General features: G+C 44.1%; 1 protein-coding gene across 1 annotated transcript in view; it reads left to right on the top strand.

The window, feature by feature from the left end:
* The window catches only part of LOC110487602 (uncharacterized), a 53,258-nt gene that overhangs the window by 17,778 nt on the left and 8,776 nt on the right, over positions 1-26,704 (top strand). The window contains exons 3-12 of the mRNA XM_036971228.2: positions 722-988; positions 2,831-3,162; positions 16,810-16,924; positions 19,478-19,686; positions 21,027-21,195; positions 21,732-21,885; positions 23,575-23,700; positions 23,938-24,167; positions 24,859-25,019; positions 25,557-25,744. Coding sequence (XP_036827123.1) covers positions 722-988; positions 2,831-3,162; positions 16,810-16,924; positions 19,478-19,686; positions 21,027-21,195; positions 21,732-21,885; positions 23,575-23,700; positions 23,938-24,167; positions 24,859-25,019; positions 25,557-25,744 — 1,951 coding nt within the window. The remainder of the gene's footprint in view (positions 1-721; positions 989-2,830; positions 3,163-16,809; positions 16,925-19,477; positions 19,687-21,026; positions 21,196-21,731; positions 21,886-23,574; positions 23,701-23,937; positions 24,168-24,858; positions 25,020-25,556; positions 25,745-26,704) is intronic.

The raw sequence follows: 26,704 nt of genomic DNA, 5'->3' as shown, positions 1-26,704 counted from the left end.
CTTGGTCCATATCTCTGAGGCCATACAAGCCACTGTATTAAGTCCTGTTGTCCATTTGAGAGGACATTCTGGGCTTTTCAATGGTATCACATGTATGGGGATGTGACCTTGACAATTTTATCTTCCTGGTTCTTAGAAAAATTGCTGCTGTGAAAATGAGCACATTTTATGGAAATTTTGTAAGAAGTGTGTGTAATTATAAATTATAATTTTTGTGAGTTTGATATTCAAATTGCTTCTAGTAAGTGAATATCTCAGGAATAGTTAAGTGAGTTGTCAGGACCGTGTAATACTTTTTTCACGTGAAATAAGAGCTAAAATAAGAGGTTATCAAGAAATGTCCTCTGCAGTGGACACCTGGATGCCGAAGCTAGGTTTTTCAGCTACTGTACCCATTGACTATAATATAACAATTTAGCACTTTAAAAGATAAATAACAATATTTTTTTCCCAATTCTTTCTTGGTAACATGTCCCCCCCCCCCGGAATATTTTTATTGATGTAAAAAAATATATACATATTTCAGGAGGCAATAGTAGAAAAATAACTCTGTTCACATACCACCTCCCCATTTCGCTCAGCTTCAAATAAATGTCTTCCCACTCGAACACAACCCTCAGGTAGACAGTTCACTGCGACCTCTTTCTCTGTCCCTCTCCTGGTCCTGAAAAAACCGTTTAACTCTTTAACAAACCGTTTTCTCCCTGTTGTCCTCCCCCAGGAGAGCGGCTCCATCTACCTCCAGTTCACCTGCTCCACAGCCATGCAGCTGGACGTGATCTTCGAGGTGCTGGAGGAGTTCGACTGGACCTCCTTTTCCGTGGTGGCTACGCGTCACCACGGCTACGAGGACTTCCTGGCCATGGTGGAGAGCCTGACGGACGGATCCTTCATCGGCTGGGAGAAGAAGGGCGTGGTTATGCTCAACGTCACCGACGACCCAGGAGGGACGCGCACACGCAGGCTGCTCAAGGAGAACGAGGCGCAGGTGAGACGGCTACAGCCTTTTTAAAAAGTTGCTGTACTTTTTTTATGGTACAGAAGCAGAGGGAGATACTGATGAAGAGGGGAGACACAGGAAGAACAGACGCTGTGGATTGAACCCAGGTCTCCGGTGGGGAGGCATGTGCAGTTGAAGTCGGAAAATGACTTACACCTTCGCCAAATACATTTAAACTCAGTTTTTCCACAATTCCTGACATTTAATCCTAGTAAAAATTCCCTGTCTTAGGTCAGTTAGGATCACCACCTTATTTTAAGGATGTGAAATGTCAGAATAATAGTAGAGAGAATGATTTATTTCAGCTTTTATTTCTTTCATCACATTCCCAGTGGGTCAGAAGTTGACATACACTCAATTAGTATTTGGAAGCATTGCCTTTACATTTTTTACTTAGGTTGAAAACTCCAACCTAAGTGTATGTAAAGTTCCGACTTCAACTGTATATGTGCTAGCAGTGGGCGTGTTACCACTATCCCACAGGGTCTCCACTGGGGACCCTTTTATTCCCTCTTCTTAATCATTTAGTCATGTTCATTTCTTTAGACAGGTGTAATGGAATTTTTATGTTTGTGCTTTTCTTATGACTCATTTCTGTGTTCTATTCATGTGCTGTTCTGTAAACCAATTTCTGTGTTCATGCAAAAGTAGCTGCAATTTGGCAGTACGCCCAGAGCTTGTTTTGCGAACGAACGAAAGATATCTCAGTTTCAAGGTCTCTGCTAAGAGAGAAGAAGCCTCGTGAGGTGTTGGTCTGTCACGTGTTATGAACCAGTATTGGTCTGTCACATGAATGAAACAAAACGGTAATGACGATTGAATTATGCTAAATCATGCAAATATAACTTGTCTTTGTATAGCTGTATATAAGTCAACTGCAGGGACTGCCCAGGCAGAGCTCCCGATGGACGTGTGCTATGGTGCATTGAGTTGGTTGGAACCACTCCAGCGCTCTGACAAATAAAGAATGATTCGTTTAAGATTGACTTTGAGGGTCCCCGTGTAAGAATTTCCACGACACACGGTTGAAGGTAGAAGGGAGACGGGGAGAGAATAGCTGTGGGACTGGGAGTTGATCCCACACTGAAAGGGTAAAAATGCAGTTGTGTATCCACCCCAGTCCTTGCGCAATCCCAGTCTGCGCTAAAAAGTCCATAGGCCATCAGACTGTATAGATGTGCTGCAGATGGTAAGTCAACCCGCGACGCCAGCCACAGGACTGCGGGGGACCTTTGTTGTGTTTCATGCCGTCGTCCTGTCTTTGCGGTCCTTTCATTGCAGTGTACCTGTACTGCAGGACAGTGTTTCTCCACCTTGTTCCCGGGGACCCTGCTGTGCAGTCTATGCCGGATTTCATTCCTGCTAAGAATTAATTAGACACTAATTAGTACAGAATCGTCTTGGTATCCAATTACCCGAAAGACACTCCAATCACCTGTCTTGGAAAATAAGCTAAGATATTCTGCCAGTTTTTCAGAATAGTTCATAAATGAACTGGAATACTTCAAATAGTTCAACCTGGGACATTGAATTCAGTCTTTTCTTCCATATAATGGAAACCCTGCTGTTGATGGTCTTTTTGATATATATGTAAATAAGAAATAGGAGAATGGACAAAGAGAAAAATAAATGATGTAACGATATGAAATTTCACCCCCAAAAACTGTCCACTGCTGTAGTCTGAGTGGGAAATGGTCTGAATTGAAATGTTTTCAAAGAGGGCAGTGAACGGGGTCAGCAATCCCCCCAAACTGACATCATTTGACCTAGTTTGGTCCAACAAGACTCCCACTTAACCCCCCCCCCCCCCCCCCCCCCCCACACTTCCAGGTGCGTCTCCTCTACTGCTCCCAGGAGGAGGCCGCACTGATCTTCAAGGCTGCCTGGGCCTCGGGTCAGGCCGGACACTCCCACATGTGGTTCGCCGTGGGGCCAGCCCTGTCCGGCCTCGGCCTGGAGGGCCTCCCCAAGGCCCTGTTCGCAGTGCGGCCGCAGGGCTGGAGGGACGAGCCCCGCAGGAGGATCGCCAAAGGGGTGTCTGTGCTGACCCACGGAGCCATGGCTTTGAGGAAGGAGTACGGCTGGGCCCGAGGGCCACACTACTTCGCGGGCAACTGCCAGACAGATGGCAACCAGACACAGAGGGTGCCAGACAGGATCAGGTGAGGAGAGCGGAGGTGCTCCTTCAGAACTCTCAGGGGGGAGAACTGCTCAGCTGTGGCAGAGGAGTGTCACATACTGCTGCTGGCTGCTTTTCCCTCTCTATCTCTTTCTCTCTCTCTGCTCTCTCTCTCTCTCTGCTCTCTCTCTCTCTCTGCTCTCTCTCTCTCTGCTCTCTCTCTCTGCTCTCTCTCTCTCTCTTTCTCTCTCTCTGCTCTCTCTCTCTGTTCTCTCTGCTCTCTCTCTCTGCTCTCTCTCTCTCTCGGCTCTCTCTCGGCTCTCCCTCTGCTCTCTCTCTCTCTCTCTCTCTCTCTCTCTCTCTCTTTCTCTCAATCTCTCTCGCTCTCTCTCGTTCTCTCTCTGCTCTTTCTCCCCCTCCCTCTCTCTTTCTGTCTCTGTCTATATCTGCCCCTTCCTCTTTCCTTATCTCTCTCTCTCTCTCTGCCTTTCTCTGTCATCGCTGATTATCTCTCTGTGTCTGTCTCGCCCCCCCCCTCTCCCCCCCTTGTCTGCCTCTCTCTCCCCATCAACAGCTGAAACACTTCAACCCCTCTCCCTCTCTTTCTCGCCCTCATGTTCCCTCTCTCTCCCTGTCTAGTTCTCAGTTGTGTATGAGAAGTCTCTGTATCTCCCTCCGTCTGTCTTTTGCTGCCTGTCAACCGTGTCTCATAGGTGACTCCTCCAAGTCCCTCTCGTGTCACTCAGTCAGTACATTTGTCTGAAAGATACATGAGCCATGGGTACATGCTGTATGTCTGTGTCCGTCCGTATGCAGTATGTGTCAGAATAAAGTAATGAGCCATGAATCACAACCAGAACATGAGTCATGTTCCTGTGTTGTAGAGATACATGAACCATGCTAACTTGTGAATCAAGTTAAAGATACATGACTTATGTCCATATGAATCAAGTTAAAAAGTGCAAGACTTGTTGCGTTCATGTAAATTAAGTTAAAGATACAGTTGAAGTCGGAAGTTTACATACACCTTAGCCAAATACATTTCAACTCCGTTTTTCACAATTCCTGACATTTAATCCTAGTAACAATTCCCTGTCTTTATTTTAAGAATGTGAAATGTCAGAATAATAGTAGAGAGAATGATTTATTTAGGCTTTTATTTCTTTTATCACATTCCCAGTGGGTCAGAAGTTTACATACACTCAATTAGTATTTGGTAACATTGCCTTGAAATTGTTTAACTTGGCTCAAACGTTTCGGGTAGCCTTTCAAATCAAATGTATTTATATAAACCTTCTTACATCAGCTGATATATCAAAGTCCTGTACAGAAACCCAGCCTAAAACCCCAAACAGCAAGCAATGCAGGTGTAGAAACACAGTGGCTAGGAAAAACTCTCTAGAAAGGCCAAAACCTAGGAAGAAACCTAGAGAGGAACCAGGCTATGAGGGGTGGCTAGTCCTCTTCTGGCTGTGCCGGGTGGAGATTATAACAGAACATGGCCAAGATGTTCAAATGTTCATAAATGACCAGCATGGTCAAATAATAATAATCACAGTAGTTGTCGAGGGTGCAACAAGTCAGCACCTCAGGAGTAAATGTCAGTTGGCTTTTCATAGCCGATCATTGAGAGTATCTCTACCGCTCCTGCTGTCTCTAGAGAGTTCAAAACAGCAGGTCTGGGACAGGTAGCACGTCCGGTGAACAGGTCAGGGTTCCATAGCCGCAGGCAGAACAGTTGAAACTGGAGCAGCAGCACGGCCAGGTAGACTGGGGACAGTAAGGAGTCCTCATGCCAGAATTAGAGAGATAATTAGAGAGAGCATACTTAAATTCACACAGGACACCGGATAAGACAGGAGAAATACCCCAGATATAACAGACTGACCCTAGCCCCCCGACACTTAAACTAGTGCAGCATAAATACTGGAGGCTGAGACAGGAGGGGTCAGGAGACTGTGGCCCCATCCGATGATACCCCCAGACAGGGCCAAACAGGCAGGATATAACCCCACCCACTTTGCTGAAGCACAGCCTCCACCCCACTAGAGGGATATCTTCAACCACCAACTTACCATCCTGAGACAAGGCCGAGTATAGCCCACGAAGATCTCCGCCCCGGCACAACCCAAGGGGGGCGCCAACCCAGACAGGAAGACCACATCAGTGACTCAACCCACTCAAGTGATGCACACCTCCTAGGGACGGCATGGAAGACCACCAGTAAGCCAGTGACTCAGCCCCTGTAATAGGGTTAGAGGCAGAGAATCCCAGTGGAGAGAGGGGAACCGGCCAGGCAGAGACAGCAAGGGCGGTTCGTTGTTCCAGAGCCTTTCCGTTCACCTTCACACTCCTGACTACACTCAATCATATGACCTACTGAAGAGATGAGTCTTCAGTAAAGACTTAAAGCTTGAGACCGAGTCCGTGTCTCTCACATGGGTAGGCAGACCATTCCATAAAAATGGAGCTCTATAGGAGAAAGCCCTTCCTCCAGCTGTTTGCTTCGAAATTCTAGGGACAATTAGGAGGCCTGCATCTTGTGACCGTAGCGTACGTGCAGGTATGTACGGCAGAACCAAATCGGAAAGATAGGTAGGAGCAAGCCCATGTAATGCTTTATAGGTTAGCAGTAAAGCCTTGAAATCAGCCCTTGCCTTTAACAGGAAGCCAGTGTAGGGAGGCTATCACTGGAGTAATATGATCACATTTTTTGGTTATAGTCAGGATTCTAGCAGGCATATTTAGCACTAACTGAAATGTATTTAGTGCTTTATCCGGGTAGCTGGAAAGTTGAGCATTGCAGTAGTCTAACCTAGAAGTAACAAAAGCACGGATTAATTTTTCTGCATCATTTTTGGACAGGAAGTTTCAGATTTTTGCAATGTTACGTAGATGGAAACAATCTGTCCTTGAAACAGTCTTCATATGTTCATCAAAAGAGAGATCAGGGTCCAGAGTAACACCGAGGTCCTTCACAGTTTTATTTGAGACGACTGTACAACCATCAAGATTAATTGTCAGATTCAACAGAAGATCTCTTTGTTTCTTGGGACCTAGAACAAGCATCTCTGTTTTGTCCGAGTTTAAAAGTAGAACGTTTGCAGCCATCCACTTCCTTATGTCTGAAACACAGGCTTCTAGCGAGGGCAATTTTGGGGCTTCACCATGTTTCATTGAAATGTACAGCTGTGTGTCATCCGCATCGCAGTGAAAGTTAACATTATGTTTTCAAATGACATCCCCAAGAGGTAAAATATATAGTGAAAACAATAGTGGTCCTAAAACAGAACCTTGAGGAACACCGAAATGTACAGTTGATTTGTCAGAAGACAAACAATTCACAGAGACAAACTGATATCTTTCCGACAGATACGATCTAAACCAGGCCAGAACTTGTCAGTGTACACCAATTTGGGTTTCCAATCTCTCCAAAGGAATGTGGTGATCGATGGTATCAAATGCGGCTCTAAGGTCTAGGAGCAGGTGGACAGATGCAGAGCCTCGGTCTGACGCCATTATAAGGTCATTTACCACCTTCACAAGTGCAGTCTCAGTGCTATGATGGGGTCTAAAACCAGACTGAAGCATTTCGTATACATTGCTTGTCTTCAGCAAGGCAGTGAGTTGCTGCGCAACAGATTTTTCAACCATTTTTGAGAGGAATGGAAGATTCGATATAGGCCGATAGTTTAAAAAATATATTTTCTGGGTCAAGGTTTGGCTTTTTTCAAGAGAGGCTTTATTACTGCCACTTTTAGTGAGTTTGGTTCTCATCCGGTGAATAGAGAGCCATTTATTATGTTCAACATAGGAGGGCCAAGCACAGGAAGCAGCTCTTTCAGTAGTTTAGTTGGAATAGGGTCCAGTATGCAGCTTGAAGGTTTAGAGGCCATGATTATTGTCATCATTGTGTCCTAGGTCCTGGCAGAGTTGTGCAGACTCAGGACAACTGAGCTTTGGAGGAATACGTAGATTTGAACAGGAGTCCGTAATTTGCTTTCTAATAATCATGATCTTTTCCTCAAAGAAGTTCATGTATTTATTACTGCTGAAGTGAAAGCCATCCTCTCTTGGGTAATGCTGCTTTTTAGTTAGCTTTCCGACAGTATCAAAAATAAATTTCGGATTGTTCTTATTTTTAGGTTGGATTAGGTTAGGTTGGAAAAATAGGATGATCGAGCAGCAGTGAGGGCCTTTTCAAGCTAGTCGGAAGACTTCCAGTTTGGTGTGGCGCCATTTCAGTTCCATTTTTCTGGAAGCTTGCTTCAGAGCTTGGGTATTTTCTGTATACCAGGGAGCTAGATTCTTATGACAAATGTTTTTAGTTTTTTGGGGTGCAACTGCATCTAGGGTATTGCGCAAGGTTAAATTGAGTTCCTCAGTTAGGTGGTTAACTGTTTTTTGTCCTCTGACGTCCTTGAGTTGGCAGAGGGAGTCTGGAAGGGCATCAAGGAATCTTTGGGTTGTCTGACAATTTATAGCACGACTTTTGATGCTCCTTGGTTGGGGTCTGAGCAGATTATTTGTTGTGATTGCAAACTAAATAAAATGATGGTCCGATAGTCCAGGATTATGAGGAAAAATATTAATATCCACAACATTTATTCCACAGGACAAAACTAGGTCCAGAGTATGACTGTGGCAGTGAGTAGGTCCAGAGACATTTTGGACAAAAACCCACTGAGTCGATGATGGCTCCGAAAGCCTTTTGGCTTTCGGAGCCATCATCGTCTGTGGACAAAGCCATCAAAGTCTGTGGACTTTTCCATGTGAATATTAAAGTCACCAAAAATTTGAATATTATCTGCTATGACTACAAGGTCCGATAGGAATTCAGGGAACTCAGTGAGGAATGCTCTATATGGCCCAGGAGGCCTGTAAAAAGTAGCTATAAAAAGTGATTGAGTAGGCTGCATAGATTTCATGACTAGAAGCTCAAAAGATGAAAACTTTATTATTATTTTTTATTTTATTGAAAGTTGCTATCGTAAATGTTAGCAACACCTGCGCCTTTGCGGGGTGCACGGGGGATATGGTCACTAGTGTAACCAGAAGGTGAGGCCTCATTTAACACAGTAAATTCATCAGGCTTAAGCCATGTTTCAGTCAGGCCAATCACATCAAGATTATGATCAGTGATTAGTTCATTGACTGTAACTGCCTTTGAAGTGAGGGATCTAACATTAAGTAGCCCTATTTTGAGATGTGAGGTATCACAATATCTTTCAACAATGGCAGGAATGGAGGAGGTCTTTATTCTAGTGAGATTGCTAAGGCGAACACCGCCACGTTTAGTTTTTCCCAACCTAGGTCGAGGCAGAGACACGGTCTCAATGGGGATAGCTGAGCTGACTACACTGACTGTGCTAGTGGCAGACTCTACTATGCTGGCAGGCTGGCTAACAAATCAAATCACATGTATTTATATAGCCCTTCGTACATCAGCTGATATCTCAAAGTGCTGTACAGAAACCCAGCCTAAAACCCCAAACAGCAAGCAATGCAGGTGAAGAAGCACGGTGGCTAGGAAAAACTCCCTAGAAAGGCCGAAACCTAACAGCCTGCTGCCTGGCCTGCACCCTATTTCATTGTGGAGCTAAGGGAGTTAGAGCCCTGTCTATGTTCGTAGATAAGGTGAGAGCACCCCTCCAGCTAGGATGGAGTCCATCACTCCTCAACAGGCCAGGCTTGGTCCTGTTTGTGGGTGAGTCCCAGAAAGAGGGCCAATTATCTACAAATTCTAACTTTTGGGAGGGGCAGAAAACAGTTTTCAACCAGCGATTGAGTTGTGTGACTCTGCTGTAGAGCTCATCACTCCCCCTAACTGGGAGGGGGCCAGAGACAATTACTCGATGCCGACACATCTTTCTAGCTGATTTACACGCTGAAACTATGTTGCGCTTGGTGACCTCTGACTGTTTCATCCTAACATCGTTGGTGCCGACGTGGATAACAATATCCCTATACTCTCCACACTCGCCAGTTTTAGCTTTAGCCAGCACCATCTTCAGATGAGCCTTAACGTCGGTAGCCCTGCCCCCTGGTAAACAGTGGATGATCGCTGGATGATTCGTTTTAAGTCTAATACTGCGGGTAATGGAGTCGCCAATGACTAGGGTTTTCAATTTGTCAGAGCTAATGGTGGGAGCCTTCGGCGTCTCAGACCCCGTAACGGGAGGAGTAGAGACCAGAGAAGGCTCGGCCACTGTGTAACGGTCATCGTTGCATAAAGAAGTGAACCAAAGTGCAGCGTAGTAAGTGTTCATGATTTATTAATAGAACTGAACACTGAATAACAAAACAACAAAGACAACGACTGAAACCGAAACAGTTCTGTCTGGTGCAGACACACAAAATAGAAAATAACTACCCACAAAACACAGGTGGGAAAAGGCTACCTAAGTATGGTTCTCAATCAGAGACAACGATAGACAGCTGCCTCTGATTGAGAACCACACCCGGCCAAACACACAGAAATCGAAAACATAGAACACAAAACAGAGAATGCCCACCCCAACCCACGCCCTGACCAAACCAAAATAGAGACATAAAAAGGATCTCTAAGGTCAGGGCGTGACACTCTGACTCCGATTCGCTGCTTAATTGGGAGAATCGGTTGAACGTTTCTGTCGGCTGGATGGGCGACACCGGTTGAGCATTCCTACAGCATTTCTCTCCAGAAGCCATGAGACAGTTGTCCGGCTGTGGGGACTGTGCGAGGGGATTTATACTACTATCTGTACTTACTGGTGGCACAGACACCATTTCATACTTTCCTACACTGAAATTCCCCTTGCCTAACGATTGCGTCTGAAGCTGGGCTTGCAGCACAGCTATCTTCGCCGTAAGGCGATCGTTCTCCTGTATATTATGAGTACAGCGACTGCAATTAGAAGGCATCATGTTAATGTTACTACTTAGCTTCGGCTGTTGGAGGTCCTGACGAACCATGTCCAGATAAAACGTCAGGAGTGAAAAAGTTGAATGAAAAAAAGTTGAGTGAGGGAAAAACTAAAAATATAAACGGTAATTAAAAAGTTAAAAAGTTGTCAGGTAGCAAAGTAAGGTTGGCAACAAAATGCACAGCAGCACGTAAACAAGTCTGCGAGTCTTACAATCGCAACATTTATACTCACGTAAATTGTTATCGTTAGATTTTCACAACTCAGTCTCCTTGTTTACTTCTCCACTTGTTTCAAATTCACTCCGCTCAGCCGCCTCGCGGACAAATTCAACTAGTCAGCGTAGACTGAACCATCGGAAGCTTTCCACAATAAGCTTCCCACAATAAGCTTCCCACAAGCTTCCCACAATAAGTTGGATGAATTTTGGCCCATTCCTCCTGACAGAGCTTGTGAAACAGAGTCAGGATTGTTGGCCTCCTTGATCGCACAAGCTTTTTCAGTTCTGCCCACATATTTTCTATGAGATTGAGGTCAAGGCTTTGTGATGGCCACTCCAATACCTTCACTTTGTTGTCCTTAAGCCATTTTGCCACAACTTTGGAAGTATGCTTGGGGTCATTGTCCACTTGGAAGACCCATTTGCAACCAAGCTTTAACTGATGTCTTGAGATGTTGCTTCAATATATCCATATAATTTTCTTTCCTCATGATGCCATCTATTTCGTGAAGTGGACCAGTCCCTCCTGCAGCAAAGCACCCCCACAACATGATGCTGCCACCCCCGTGCTTCACGGTTGGGATGGTGTTCTTCGGCTTGCAAGCCTCCCAGTTTTTCCTCCAAACATAAAGATGGTCATTGTGGCCAAACAGTTCTATTTTTGTTTCATCAGACCAGAGGACATTTCTCCAAAAAGTACAGTCTTGTGCAGTTTCAAACCGTAGTCTTTCTTTTTTTATGGCGGTTTTGGAGCAGTGGCGTCTTCATTGTTGATCTGCTTTTCAGCTTATGTCAATATAGGACTCGTTTTACTGTTGATATAGATACCTTTGTACCTGTTTCCTCCAGCATCTTCACAAGGTCCTTTGCTGTTGTTCTGGGATTGATTTGCACTTTTCCCACCAAAGTACGTTAATTTCTAGGAGACAGAAGGCGTCTCCTTCCTGAGCGGTATGACGGCTGCATGGTCCCATGGTGTTTATACTTTATACATTCCCAGTGGGTCAGATAGTATTTGGTAGCATTGCCTTTATATTGTTTAACTTGGGTCAAACATTTTGGATAGCCTTCCACAAGCTTCCCACAATAAGTTGGGTGAATTTTGGCCCATTCCTCCTGACAGAGCTGGTGTAATTGAGTCAGGGTCCCATGGCTGCGTGGTCCCATGGTGTTTATACTTGCATACTATTGTTTGTACAGATGAACGTGGTACCTTCAGGCATTTGGAAATTGCTCCCAAGGATGAACCAGACTTGTGGAGGTCTACAATTATTTTTCTGAGGTCTTGGCTGATTTCTTTTGATTTCCCCATGATCTCAAGCAAAGAGGCACAGAGTTTGAAGGTAGGCACTGACATACATCTACAGGTACACCTCCAATTCACTCAAATGATGTCAATTAGCCTATCAGAAGCTTCTAAAGCCATGACATCATTTTCTGGAATTTTCCAAGCTGTTTAAATGCACAGTCAATTTAGTGTATGTAAACTTCTAACCCACTGGAATTGTAATACAGTGAATTATAAGTAAAATAATCTGTCTGTAAATTAATTATTGGAAAAATTACTTGTGTCATACACAAAGTAGATGTCCTAACCTAAGTGTATGTCAACTTCCGACTTCAGCTGTACATAGCTTGTTGAGTCAATGTGAATCAAGTTAAAGGTACTGTGCATGCCATGTTGAGTCCATGTAAATCAAGTTAAAATACATGACTTGTCTTTGCTAATCAAGCTAGTTTACTGACTAGCATTGGGGGATTAAACGAACTGCTGAGGATGTATTCCATTATAGCCAAAAAGGCATGGTCATACTTTATCTGGATAGTCCGGATGTTCAATCTGTAGATGCTGTGCAGATGGTCGTACTCTCTGTTGATAAGCAAACTGCTTGCTAAGGTTACGGTTATGGTTAGGTTTAGAGTAAGGGTTAGGGCTAGGGTTAGTAGATCGTTAGTTGAAATGTTACTGATAGGCTGTAGATAGAGTGCCTTCAGAAAGTATTCATACCCCTTTACTTATTCCACATTTTATGTGTGTTACAGCCTGAATTCAAAATGGATTAAATATATTTTTTTCTTCTCACACATCTACACACAAAAACTGAAAACATGTTTTTAGAAATGTGTAGAAATGTATGGAAAATGAAATACAGAAATATCTAATTTACATAAATATTCACATGCCTGAGTCAATACATGTAAGAGTCCCCTTTGGCAGCGATTACAGCTGTATGTCTTTCTGAGCAATTCGCTAAGAGCTTTGCACACCTGGATTGTGCAACATTTACCCGTTATTCTGTTAAGAATTCTTCAAGCTCTGTCAAATTGGTTGTTGCTAGACAACCATTTTCAGGTCTTGCCATAGATTTTCAAGCAGATTTAAGTAAAAACTGTTACTCAGCCACTCAAGAACATTCACTGTCTTCTTGATAAGAAACTGTAGTATAGATTTGGCCTTGTGTTTTAGGTTATAGTCCTACTGAAAGGGGAATTCATTTCCCAGTGTCTGGTGGAAAGCAGACTGAACCAGGTTTTCCTCTAGGATTTTGCCTTTGCCTCAATTCCGTAGATTTTTTATCCTGAAAAACTCCCCAGTCCTTAACGATTACAAGATTACCCATAACATAAAGCAGCCACCACTAAGCTTGGAAATATGGAGAGTTGTACTCAGTAATGTGTTGAATTCAGGACAAAAAGTTAATTGCTTTGCCACATTTTTTTGCAGTATTACTTTAATGCCTTGTTGCAAACAGGATGCATGTTTTGAAAGAAAAAAAATATTTTCACTCAGTCAATTAGTGTAGTTTTGTTGAGTTTCTATAATGTTGTAGATTCATCCTCAGTTTTCTCCTATAACAACCATTAAACTCTGTAACTAAACTATGTAACTGTTTTAAAGTCACCTTCGGCTTCATGGTGAAATCCCTGAGCGGTTTCCTTCCTCTCTGGCAACTGAGTTAGGAAGGACGCCTGTGTATTTGTAGTGACTGGGTTTATTGATACACCATCCAAAGTGTAATTAATAACTTCACCATACTTACAATAATATTAAAAAGTATGCTTTTCTTATTTCTACCCTACAAATAGGTGCCCTTCTTTACTGCCATTGGAAAACCTCCCTGGTCTTTGTTGTTGAATCTGTGTTTGAAGTTCACTGGTCGACTGAGGGACCTTACAGATAATAGTATATGTGTGGGGTACAGAGATGATGTAGTCATTTTTTAAATCATGTTAAACACTATTATTGCACACAGAGTTCTGCAACTTATTATGTGACATTTTTATTTTGACATGCCATAACAATACGTATTGACATTACATATTTATTGACACTTTTCAGCTTTTCATTTTTTATTAATTTGTACAAATTTCAAAAAACATAATTCCACTTTGACATTTTTACAAGAAATCTCAATGTAATCAATTTCAAGGGGTGTCAATACTTTCTGAAGGCAATAACTTGTTACCAAAGGCCTAAATGGTACCAATTTATGTATTAATTACCACCTACTTCATTCATTGTTAATGTGTCAGCTATAATGGGTCTCTTTAAGGCATTTATTTGACCAGTCAAGGTAAAACTACAATTATCTACCTCTCACCGCTCTCCCTTCTTTTTCTCACAATTCTTTCTATCTTTCATCTGCATCCCCTTCCGTACCTCTCTGCTCCTCTGTCATCCCTGCACCCCTCTCTCCTCCCCTTTTCTCTCCCACCGCTATGCTCTTTATGCTTTGTTTTTATTACACCATTCAATCTCATCCTCAATCTAATTTCCTTCTCTCTCCCCCTCCATCCCTCCCTCCTTCCCTCCCACGCTCTCCCATCTATTGTAATTTCACAACCCTCTCTCTCTCTTCTCTTCCTCCCTGGTTCACTCTTTTTCTCATCACTCCGTTTCTTCCCTTTACCCCCCCCCCCATCTCTCTCCTCCCTTCTCTAAAAGGGATCTGATGCTTCATCGTTTTACATGTAAATAGGATAATTGATTGTGTTGGCTTAGATATGTGGAAGTTGAGTAGTGGCCTGAGGGCACACACACTTAATGTGTTGTGAAAAGTGTTATATACAATTTTAAATTGTACATAACTGCCTTAATGTTGCTGGAACCCAGGAAGAGTAGCTGCTGCCTTGGCAGCAGCTAATGGGGATCCTTAATAAATTCAAATACAAATGCAGGGTAGAAATATTGGAGGCAGTCACACACAGCCACAAACCCAACCAGGCACCAAAGCTCCTCTGGCCTCTCTCTGTATCTCCCGAGCCATCACTATCATGGCAGGAGCACTGTCAACAGCATAGGGACACACCAAACAGTTCCCATACCGCCTTCCCTTCCCACCACATGACCCGTCCCGTTTCCTAATGGAGGAGCTGGCACCAGTGAGGCATGGGAGAATCTAATAGAAGGGGGGAGGGGGGGGCATGCAAATGCAGCTCTAAAGAGAGTACATTAATGTGAATGTTGTCTGATGTTTAAATAGCTAGTAACCCCCCTCCTCAAACCCTTCACCCCTACTCCCCATATCACTCTCTCTCACTCTCTTTCCCACTTTGCCTATCCCTCTCTCTCTCTCTCTCTCTCTCTCTCTCTCTCTCTCTCTATTCCTCCCTCCATATTTCTCTGTCTGAATGCATTAGCCATTATGAGTTGTCTTTGTTACGGTACGAGAGACAAATCTATATTCAAATATTCCGTAGCTTGTTCACCTCACAATGTTCGGCATCTGTGGAAACACATGTAATGTCAATGACGGTGGGTCGCCATGACAACATGGCACTCACCAAGAGAGATCAGTGGCATTGCAGAGTTCAAGTGAATGCTAACATTAACACATTGTCTTTTTTCATCTTATAAGAAAAGCAACCACTGAATAGTTTTGTATTTTTCAGCAGAATTTCTTCTCTGTTTTTCCAAACCATGAAATAATCATTTGAATGTAGAATAGAGACCAAGGGTGTTTTCTGCTTTCATTTTTTTCTGCTTTCTATTGGATTTCTATTTCATCCGTCAGTATTCTCTTTATTGGCTTGGTTTGACAAATCATGTGTGAAAAGTAGTAATTCCCTTTGTGACTCCTTCATACAGCCTTTATAAACATATACAGCCTTCTAGCTCATTTGCATTGCACTCCATTACTTTGCATTCCATTATTGCCCCTCATATGCTGTATACAGTAGCAACAGGATGGATGGGAAGATCAGCACAGCCCCTAGAAGTAGGGCTCCAGCCTGCCTTATCATGTGCCAGAATGTGAATCATTTCTCCTGCTATATGGATCTAGAAATACCCATAAATTATAGGTCATAATTCAGCTCAATACTCTTGTGAAGTTGGAGAGAGGGCAGTGGGTGAGACGCAGACAAACATCTCATGTTGTGTGGTAGGCTTTCTATGTGACAGCCTCGTGTAAAGAATGGCTGGATGAAAGGAAATGAGGGCATCTTCAATCAGCGATTGCTGCATCATGAAAACAAGAAAGCGCTGACAACAAAAATTCCAAATGCCTTTTGAAGGAAGGGAGAGAAAAAGCGAACTGGCATTGGTTTTTCAGCATTCTATCTGACTGGCGTCCTCTGTGAATGGTGCTTTTAGGTGCAGTGTTGTCATGGCGACACGGAAGCATCTCAGACTCGGTATCCGACAGGCTGCCCCTAACAGCAACATGAAAAACATGAAAGCCAACAGCTAGTGTAGTTTTGCTCTATAGCTTTTACTCCTGATTATCAGGGCAGGGCCAGGAAACCATTAGCACTCTCGATATCAACGAGATACAGATGTGCTGAAGATGATGGAAAATAGCCTGCCTGCCCTACATCGCTGCATACTGCAGTCTTTGCAAGTCTCAACCACTCACAATTTCTGCACATTATTCACGTGATAAGCAGAAACGACTTGCCGTTTGCAGAACTTTGGCTACTCCAAAGGCAAGCTCCCGTGTTTTGTTTATCAAGTCATTGATTTATTTACATTTTCCTGTCACGTAGCTACCTGTAACTGAACAATGGCTGGAACATAATAACAAGCAGCTTGGGACATAGAGAAATCTCTAGTGTAGTGCCTAACTGCCCAGCTACAGCCTGCTGTCTCTCACCCTGCCACTCTGCTACACTAGTCTTTCAACTACAAAGCCTGCAACTGAAGACACATGAAAGATATCTAGTATTAAGTGTCCCCTGCTTCTCTCGTTCTCTCTCTCTCTCTCTCTCTCTCTCTCTCTCTCTCTCTCTCTCTCTCTCTCTCTCTCTCTCTCTCTCTCTCTCTCTCTCTCTCTCTCTCTCTCTCTCTCTCTCTCTCTCTCTCTCTCTCTCTCTCTCTCTCGCTCTGCCACTCTCGCTGCCACTCTCTCATCGCCTTCCCTGTCACTTCCAGCTAAAACTCGAATCTTGCTGAAAGTCTAGCATGCCACTCCGTTTCTCTGTTTTTCCGTCTCCTGTTTCTCAGTTTCTCTGTCTGTTTGTGCTGAAAGTTGTTTAGTGTGCCTCTCTATTTCTCTCTGTTTCCCTGTTTCTATTTCTTTCTCTTTCTGTCTGCCATTCCCACACTCCATTTCCTGTCTTCCAGGTTTTTCAGTAACATTACGCTGAGTGGCCGGGACTACTCGTTCAACAGTGATGGCTACCTGTCTAATCCAGTGTTGGACGTGATTTCCTACTCCGAGGGGAAAGGCTGGGAGGAGGTCAGTGAGTTAGCGTGCTAACCGCTAATTATCTGACACGCTCGCTAACCACCATTTCACACCCATCAAGTCTGGCTAACTTATCCTCATACACACGTACACACAATCTCTCCCCTCAACTTGCTAACCACCCTTACCGCACTATCACAGTCCATCGGATGTGTCTACTTACCCCTTATTTAATGTGTTGTCAACCTTGTTAGCTGTCGTTAACTGGCTAACTCGACGTCTAATGTTTGTTCCCCCAAGAGAGAGAAAGCCCATGCACTTGCCTCAGCTCTCCATTCACTCCATTCCTGCTGTTTTCAACTAACCTTTCAGCACTCTGTACGTTCACCCACGTTGTTGCCTCAAGGCCTGGTGATTCCATGATATCCATTCACAACAGGAGGAATTCGTTCAGCATGAACCGTGATATGCCTCTGTACTGTCAAGGTGGGTTAATCTGACCCAGTTGCAGCTGTATGATAACATGGATTCTGTAGTAGTGCTCCTTCAGTTAATTTCCTATCTCCTCTGAGTGCTCTGGGCTCTGATCAGTAAGGGTGAGTGAACAAGCAGTGGACGATTGAGCTCTGGGACCAGTTTTTGACCCGAGACCACATTATCTAATGGGAAAAGTCTGACCGCTTCAAATCAAATCAAATTGTATTGGTCAGATACACGTTTACACATGACCACAAATGATATACTGTCCGTCTGTAGTCTCCATAGATCCGTAAATACTGTAACTTACTGTTCCCTATAGTATAAAATAACCCTGATTCCAAATATTAGGATAATAATATAAACGTGTAGGCCATTCCATGGTCTACACGTTGTAGTGATATTAGAACCTGACAAGTTCAAGTAACCCTGAAGAAGAACTGGGGAAATGGTTCTCTCAAAGCAATCACTTGAATGAATTAGTGAATCACTTCAACACAGGTTGCGTTCACTTCTGGTTTTTATTTTCCCCCAGTATGGAGTCTCCAATGTAAGCTTGACCTCCGAGACACCGAAACACTCTCAAGTTTTTAGCACATGCCACACCGAGGCAGTGAGCAAAAGAGAAATGTGCATCGCACAAAAGGTTTCCTTTTTCCTCCTCACGATCCACATACAGTTGAAGTCGAAAGTTTACCTACACTTAGGCCGGGGTCCTTAAAACTCGTTTTTCAACCACTCCTCAAATTTCTTGTTAACAAACTATAGTTTTGGCAAGTCGGTTAGGACATCTACTTTGTGCATGACACAAGTCATTTTTTCCAACAATTGTTTACAGACAGATTATTTCACTTATAATTCACTGTATCACAATTCCAGTGGATCAGAAGTTTACATACACTAAGTTGATTGTGCCTTTAAACAGCTTGGAAAATTCCAGAAAATGATGTCATGGCTTTAGAAGCTTCTGATAGGATAATTGACATCATTTGAGTCAATTGGAGGTGTACCTGTGGATGTAGTTCAAGGACTACCTTCAAACTCAGTGCCTCTTTGCTTGACATCATGGGAAAATGAAAATAAATCAGCCAAGACCTCAGAAAAAAAATTGTAGACCTCCACAAGTCTGTTTCATCTTTGGGAGCAATTTCCAAACGCCTGAAGGTACTACGTTCATCTGTACTAACAATAGTACGCAAGTATAAACACCATGGGACCCCGCAGCTGTCATACCGCTCATAATCTGAAAGGCAGCTCAGCAAGGAAGAAGCCACTGCTCCAAAACCGCCATAAAAATGCCAGACGACCGTTCTTTTTGGAAAAATGCCCTCTGGTCTGATGAAACAGAAATAGAACTGTTTGGCCATAATGTCCATCGTTATGTTTGGAGGAAAAAGGGGGAGGCCTGCAAGCCAAAGAACACCATCCCAACCGTGAAGCACGGTGGTGGCAGCATCATGTTGTGGCAGTTCTTTGCTGCAGGAGGGACTGGTGCACTTCACAAAATAGATGGCAGCACGAGGAAGGAAAATTATGTGGATATATTGAAGCAACATCTCAAGACATCAGTCAGGAAGTTAAAGCTTGGTCTCAAATGGGTCTTCCAAATGGACAATGACCCCAAGCATACTTCCAAAGTTGTGACAAAATAGTTTAAGGACAACAAAGTCAAGATATTGGAGTGGCCATCACAAACCCTGACCTCAATCCTGTAGAACATTTGTGGGCAGAACAGAAAAAGCGTGAGAGAGCAAGGAGGCCTACAAACCTGACTCAGTTACACCAGCTCTGGAGGAATTGGCCAAAATTCACCCAAATTATTGTGGGAAGCTTGTGGAAGGCTACCCGAAACGTTTGACCCAAGTTAAATCATTTAAAGGCAATTCTACCAAATACTAATTGAGTGTATGTAAACTTCTGAGCCACTGGGAATGTGATGAAAGAAATTAAAGCTGAAATAAATCATTCTTTCTACTATTATTCTGACATTTCACATTCTTAAAATAAAGTGGTGATCCTAACTGACCTAAGACAGGGACTTTTTACTAGGATTAAATGTCAGGAATAGTGCAAAAACTGTACTACTACAAGTGTACTTCCTAAATGGCTCTAAATGATCTCCTGCAGGTTGGCACGTGGCAGAACGGTGTTCTGGATCTCATTATCCAGCCCTTTTCACGCTACGGCTCCTTCCTCAAGCCGCTGGATGACACCCAGCACCTCAAGGTGGTCACCCTGGAGGAGAGGCCCTTTGTCATTGTGGAGCCAGCCGACCCAGGCACCAACTCCTGCATCCGGGACTCGGTACCCTGCAGACTACCACTCAACACCACCAAGTAAGGCCTGCTACTGGGGCGGATGTTTTACCATGACCTACCCTGGTCTAACCATGGATATATTTAACCATGACTGACCACGGTCTAACCATGTAGATATTTAACCATGACTGACCATGGTCTAACCATGTAGATATATTTAACCATGACCAACATGTAACCAACATAGTTTAAATGTTGTAACTATCATAAGCCTAAAGGGTAATACAAAAATGATAATTGTGATTGGCTTATGTTGCTCCTTGTTATTGATATAGTTTATTGAGAGTGTGTTTAAAATACAATGTTTTACTCCACTCTACCTATGATGTCACATGGTTACATTCCCTCCCCTCAAGCCATTCAGGGAAAAGAATTGCAGGGAATTTGTAAAGATTTAGCAACTGAATTGCAGTAAATAAGTAATAAACCCTTTAGACTTTGAAAATGTCTTTATAATTGTCAAAGTAAATCTATGCCATGCGCCACAGGGGTGCCCAGTGACCCTGTGACATCATCAGCTTCATTGCTCTACTCTTGATTTTGACAAACAGCTCCGGGCTGCACACAAGGTAGAAATATACTTTGAAATATATATATTTTTAAAACGTACATTTTTGGGATGCAGCGTAGTCTAACCAGTAACCACATGCTTTGTCAGTTTTTTTTTTCATTGACATGCTGTTGTTTATTCTCTCTTGTACTCGTTTATAAACTCTCACTCGGTGTTTCACAGTCTGTCCTGGTCTCTGGAGGTCTGTTTAGTGGGTTATGTGTTCCCAGCCTGTCTCTGATAAGACGTCTGGTAACAAAGCCCGTGGAAAAGTCCATCAATTGTATTGGCTCAGAGAGATTGCCCCAGTTAATCAGCCTGCTTTTAACATTCCATTGGAATCGCAACACCTGCGCTGACTGGTTGGTTATCATAGTGGGCATACAGGGAGGTACCACACATTGATATTTGCCCAGTTAAACTTAACTTTTAATATGTCAATAGGCTTTTTCTGTCGACATTCCGATTGTAAAGCTACATGCTTAGAAAGAGTCCACGTATGTCCTGTTAAATCTCCTCGTCCCCTGCTGAGGATAACCCACCCTGAAAAAGGACAATTAATCCAGTTTTTATGCAGTCCTCCTCCTCCTCTCCTGTCTGTCCTGATATGCCTCCCTTCTCTAAAACTGAGCAGTCCAACTACAGGCAGTATTGATCCAGAAACTACAGCTCTCGCTAATAATTCATATGTTCACTCCTTGCCCTTCTGTGTCTCCCTTCTGTTTCTCTCTTTCCTCTGCCTCCTGTCTCTAACATCTCCCTCCCTGTCTTTCTCTCCTTCCCTCCCTCGCTCTATCTGTAACCACAGTGTGCCGGTGGATGAGAAATCATCGAAGCACTGCTGCAAAGGCTTCTGCATTGACGTCCTCAAGCGATTGGCCAAAATAGTGGGCTTCTCCTATGACCTCTACCTGGTGACCAATGGCAGACACGGGAAGAGGGGGAGTGATGGGCAGTGGAATGGCATGGTCGGGGAGGTCAGGGGTCATGTATTTCTTCTTCTCTCTTTCTTTTCGCATTCAGAAAAACGTGTTCAAGGGGTGCCATGCAATTCCTCCTCAAAATCCCCTGAAAGTAAACGGGAGACAGAATGAGACCAAGAACTGTCAAATAGATTAGTATTCCCATGGCGAAGTAACTCGGGAGTGTTTGGCGTGGAGTCTTGGGCAAATGCCTCGCTATTTCCAGGGAAGACAATCCTCCTCTGGGTGCCGGGATTAATACGGGTGGCTAACAGAGAAGGGATGGGGATGTGTCAACCCACATTCACAGTGACAGCACAGCTACGGGTGTGTTGCTGTGTTTATACAGCCACCGGGTGGCTAGGCTCCTGCTACTACCAGGTGCAGGTGTCCCTTTTCCCCCACCGCGAGGCTCCTTAGTTGCACAACTCACTCTCGGATCTCGTTAACGTAACCATTTTACTGCTGAGACAGCTGGAAGTGAGTGCCTGTGAACGTGAATGGGCCCATTTTTTTCTGTTCCTAACTGCAGTTCCCCTCCCGCCCACCAGGTGGTTTATAAACGGGCCGACATGGCCATTGGCTCCCTGACAGTCAACAAGGAGAGGTCAGAGGCTGTGGAGTTCTCCGTGCCCTTCGTGGAGACGGGCATCAGCGTCATGGTCTCCCGTAGCAACGGCACCGTCTCGCCGTCGGCCTTCCTTGGTGAGCAGGGCTGACTAAGAGCTTATGAAGGCCTATGAAGGGCATATGAAGGGCCTATGATGGGCTATGAAGAGTCTATTGTAACACACAATACCTGACATACCCCAACCAATGTTACCCCCCATTAACAAGGAAAACCTTGATTTCTCCTTCTTGGTTTAGTATCGAAGTTGCCAAGCATGGTTTTCACAGGCATCTCAAACAAAGGCCATAAACACGTCGATATTTTCATTTCCTCTTGTATTTTTCACGGTAGCCTTTGGTGAAATTCACTATTCCAATGGGCTATGCCTCCCCCTCCCTCCCTCCCTCCCTCAATAATGAAGGGTAAAGATATTTCAGAGTAAAATATGTCTCTAAGATAACACCTCTACATTTCAAATCGCGTCAGCCTAATTCCAGACTTTTCCCAAGCATGTAGAGACAGAGACTCAGGCTGCAGACAAGGCCGGCTTTTTAATTCTACAGCCATCGATTGAGACGTGATGGTGCGTCTATATCTGCAGCCAGATCTTAGATAATACAGTGTGTAATGGCAGCTCATCAGATATGACTCAGTATTACACAGTATTCTGGCCATAGGAGGCGGCTGTGCTGTAAGTGAAACAAGCTCGCTCAGCCAGCAACTCAAGTAGCACAGACTGGATGTGGTCTTAGTTTCAGACACTCAATCAGCACATAATGTATGTCGTTTTTTTCCCCCCTCTGAATGATCCATTTCAAACATGGATGTTTATCTATCTGTCAAGTAAGATTTAGTAGACAATCTGGACCTGTACTGTGTGCAACCTGGAGTTTCTTTCGTTTTTTTTTCCCCCAAGGCCATTTCGTCTGATTCAAGGGTCACTGATTTGATTGTAACCTAAGGGTCCTTGGCTTGGTCTCAGTATGTCTTAGCTGGCATGAGCCCAGAGTAATCTCTTGCCAAGAAAATCTTGGATCTTCAAGCCTGACCCTTTCTGTAAGGTCGTTTTCTTGAGACCGTCGACCATTTTGTCATCCGTCTTGGGTTTGACCTTAATTGTTTTGAGCTTGTAAGTTACTCCTATATGACTCGGGTCAGACAGAATCTGAACCTCCAAAAATGAGACGGTTCCTTATGTTCCACTTGTGTAATGACAAAAAACTCTTCATTTCATGAAACACAATAATACATGAAATTACAGTGTTACAGTCAAATGCTTACTTAGAAGCCCCTAACCAACAATGCAGTTTAAAAAATATGAATAAGAAATAAAAGGAACAAGAGTAAAATAACAATAGCGAGACTATATACAAGGGGTACCGATACAGAGTCAATGTGCGGGGGCACCGATTAGTTGAAGTAATTGAGGTAATATTTACATGTACTGTTGGTAGAGTTATTAAAATGACTATGATTAGATAATAAACAGCGAGTAGCAGCAGCGTAAAAGAGGGGGTGGGCAAATAGTCTGGGTAGCCATTTGATTAGATGTTCAGGAGTCTTATGGCTTGTGGGTAGAAGCTGTTTAGAAGCCTCTTGGGCCTAGACTTGGCGCTCCGGTACCGCTTGCCGTGTGGTAGCAGAGAGAACAGTCTATGACTAGGGTGGCTGGAGTTTTTGATCATTTTTAGGGCAATTTGCGATGCATCCATAGCTTCATTCTAAGTAGCAAGCTAGTGAGAACCTTGGGACAGAACCCTTGTCTTTGTGATGTGATGTTTCAGAGCCGTACAGCCCAGCTGTGTGGGTGATGATGTTCGTCATGTGCTTGTCCGTGGTCGCCGTCACAGTCTTTATTTTTGAGTTCTTCAGCCCTGTTGGCTACAACCGCAGCCTGCAAAGTGCAAAGAGTAAGTCATTTATTACAGTATGGTCATTGTTATTTCAGGTTATCACCATTGAAGCAATTTAAATGGTCGTGATGAGTTATATGCCATTGTGAGTAACCTGGGGATATTTATTTTCCATTCAATGTCCATTTCTCTCTCTCTCTCTTTCTCTCTCTCTTTCTCTTTTTCTATTTCTTTCTCACTCACTGTCTCTCCCACTCCCCCCTCTGTCTGTCCCCCTTATCTCTCTCTATCCAGAGACAGGGGGCTCTAAATTCACCATAGGGAAGTCTATCTGGCTGCTGTGGGCTCTGGTCTTCAATAACTCAGTGCCTGTGGAGAACCCCAGAGGAACCACTAGTAAGATCATGGTGCTGGTGTGGGCCTTCTTCGCTGTCATCTTCCTGGCCTCCTACACGGCCAACCTGGCAGCCTTCATGATCCAGGAGGAGTACATCGACACTGTGTCTGGTCTCAGCGACAAGAAGGTGTGCGAGTGAGGAGGCCGTTCTGATCCAAGGCCAAGAGGGCCATAATGTCTGTTTCCATACCACAGCGGTGCCTCAATTTTTCCCACTTGCACATTACCTGTCTATGGATTGGTGAAGGCATTGGCTGGAGGGAGTCTCCATTATTGTTAATCCATGATGGGAATGTGCAAGTGGGAATGTGCAAGGTGGAGAATCAGGGTAGCGCCTGGAAGTCAATAAAAGTAGACGTTTTTTGTTGTGCTGAAGGTTGGTCTAGTGGCAATTCTGCTGCCACCTTCAGACAACTTATGCATTGATCCATCTCTACCTTTAATCCCTCTCAATTCTCTCCCTTTCTGAAGATCTCTGTACTTTGGGGGGGGGGGGGGAATAGAAGAAGCCTTTTTACATGAGCTCTAAGGACGTTGGATGGGCACTGGACAGCACAGCCAGAAATCACAATAACATCTCAAAAGATAGACGCTCAACTTGCTGAGTTGGTGTGGGAGATTTGAGCCGCAACCCTTTTGAAATGTTCTCGTGTTTTGTCAGCTCTTTGATTTCATAACACGCTGCTTGGGGTATTGTCCACCTGTCCAACTTTCTTAGATCTCTATGCATGCATTTTTTACGATGTAATGTACTCTTGTCACTCAACATTTACCCTGAATCCCCACATCAACCTCTAGTTCTTCCTCTATCCCCTCAGTTCCAGCAGCCCACTGAGCAGTACCCCCCGCTCCGATTTGGCACCGTCCCCAACGGGAGCACGGAGGAGAACATCCGCAGCAACTACGCCAACATGCACAACTTCATGATCCGCAACAACCAGAAGGGCGTGGAGGAGGCCATCGACAACCTCAAGACTGGGTCAGTTTGTTTGTTTGTGAAGATGACATCCCTTTCATTTCATTGCATTCAACCAGGGCCATGTTCATTAGGCACCAAATGGAAAGAAAACAGACTGAAACAGGGAGGGACTACCTAGACTTGTCCAATAAGAAACGCACATTTTCGTTTTCCGTTGCATTTATTTTTCCCGTTATGTGCCCAAATGAACACAACCAAGCATAGCAACCGCTTAGCAACAATTATCTCCACGGGACGTCCTATCGTACTGTACTGTATGTGTGTTTGTCTCTCTGCTGGTGTCTGTAGTGCAAAATATGGATTCTGCTTACATTAGACAAAACATACATAAACTTATGTTGGAAGCATGAGGGTATTTATAACAAATTGTGCGCCTCATGCAGAGGAAAGACAATCACTTCCCCTAGACGACTTGACCACTAGCAGCCTATTCCTCACCCGGACCTGACGTACCGTGTTATTAAACCTCACATGATGCATTCTCACTTATCATCTCACTCTCATCCCCTCTTCTCTCTCTCCCTCCCTCCCCTTCAGCAAACTAGATGCCTTCATCTATGACGCGGCTGTGCTAAACTACATGGCGCGGAAGGATGAGGGCTGTAAGGTGATGACCATTGGCTCGGGCAAGGTGTTTGCCACCACGGGTTACGGCATCGCCCTGCATAAGAACACCCGCTGGAAACGCCCGGTGGACTTGGCCCTACTGCAGCTGGTGGGAGACGGTGAGGAGAGAAAGAGGAGTGGGGGAGAGATGGACGAGGGAGAGAGGGATTGGGGACAGGCAGGAGAAGTTGATAAATGTGCTGGCTTGTTAGTAGCGGGCTGGCAGCATCAATCTGTCTCTGCTTTTGGTGGTGGATTGAAGTGAGAGAAAAAAAAGCACTTTCCTGCAGTACTTACTGCTTAATTCAGTTGAATGCTGTACGTATATTCACGGTTTTACAGTTTGTCCTACATACTGTACATTTTACAGTAGACCTACTGGTAATTGCCAAAATAAAGGAAACACCAACATACAGTGTCTTAATAGGGTGTTGGGCCACCAACAGCTTCAATGCACCTTGATCATACATTCTACAAGTGTCTGGAGCCCTATGGAAGGGATGAGATGCCATTCTTCCATGAGAAATTCCATCATTTGCTGTCTTGTTGATGGTGGTGGAAAACTCTGTCTCAGGCTCTGCTCCAGAATCTCCCATAAGTGTTCAATTGGGTCGAGTTCTGATCTGAGATGGCCACAGCATATGGTTTACATGGTTTTCATGCTCAACAAACCATTCAGTGACCACTCGTGCCCTGCGGATGGGTGCATTGTCATCCTATGGGGGCATAGCCATGGTAGCCAAAATAATGGCCTGCCCAGCATTTTTATACATGACCCTAAGCCTGATGGGATTTGAATTGCTTAATTAACTCAGGAACCACACATGTGTGGAAGCACCCGCTTTCAATATACTTTGCATCCCTCATTTACTCATTTACACGTGTTTCCGTTATTTTGGCAGTTACCTGCATGTCTAGTGTCTAGTTAACTTACAGTGCATGAGGACTGTAGGCCTAATCTGGGTCTGTGCAACCACCCCAGAATGTTTCACTAATCATCACGTTATACGAGGTCTTAAAGATTTCCATGCATGTATTCTCCAGTGCTGTATCATATTTTGTATTGTTCATGTTACAAT

This window comes from Oncorhynchus mykiss, chromosome 30 (genome assembly GCF_057628025.1).
Source record: "Oncorhynchus mykiss isolate SJ-2025 chromosome 30, ASM5762802v1, whole genome shotgun sequence".
NCBI lineage: Eukaryota > Metazoa > Chordata > Actinopteri > Salmoniformes > Salmonidae > Oncorhynchus > Oncorhynchus mykiss.
The sequence above is the reverse complement of the archived record's forward strand: the minus strand, read 5'-3'. Positions and strand labels throughout refer to the sequence as shown.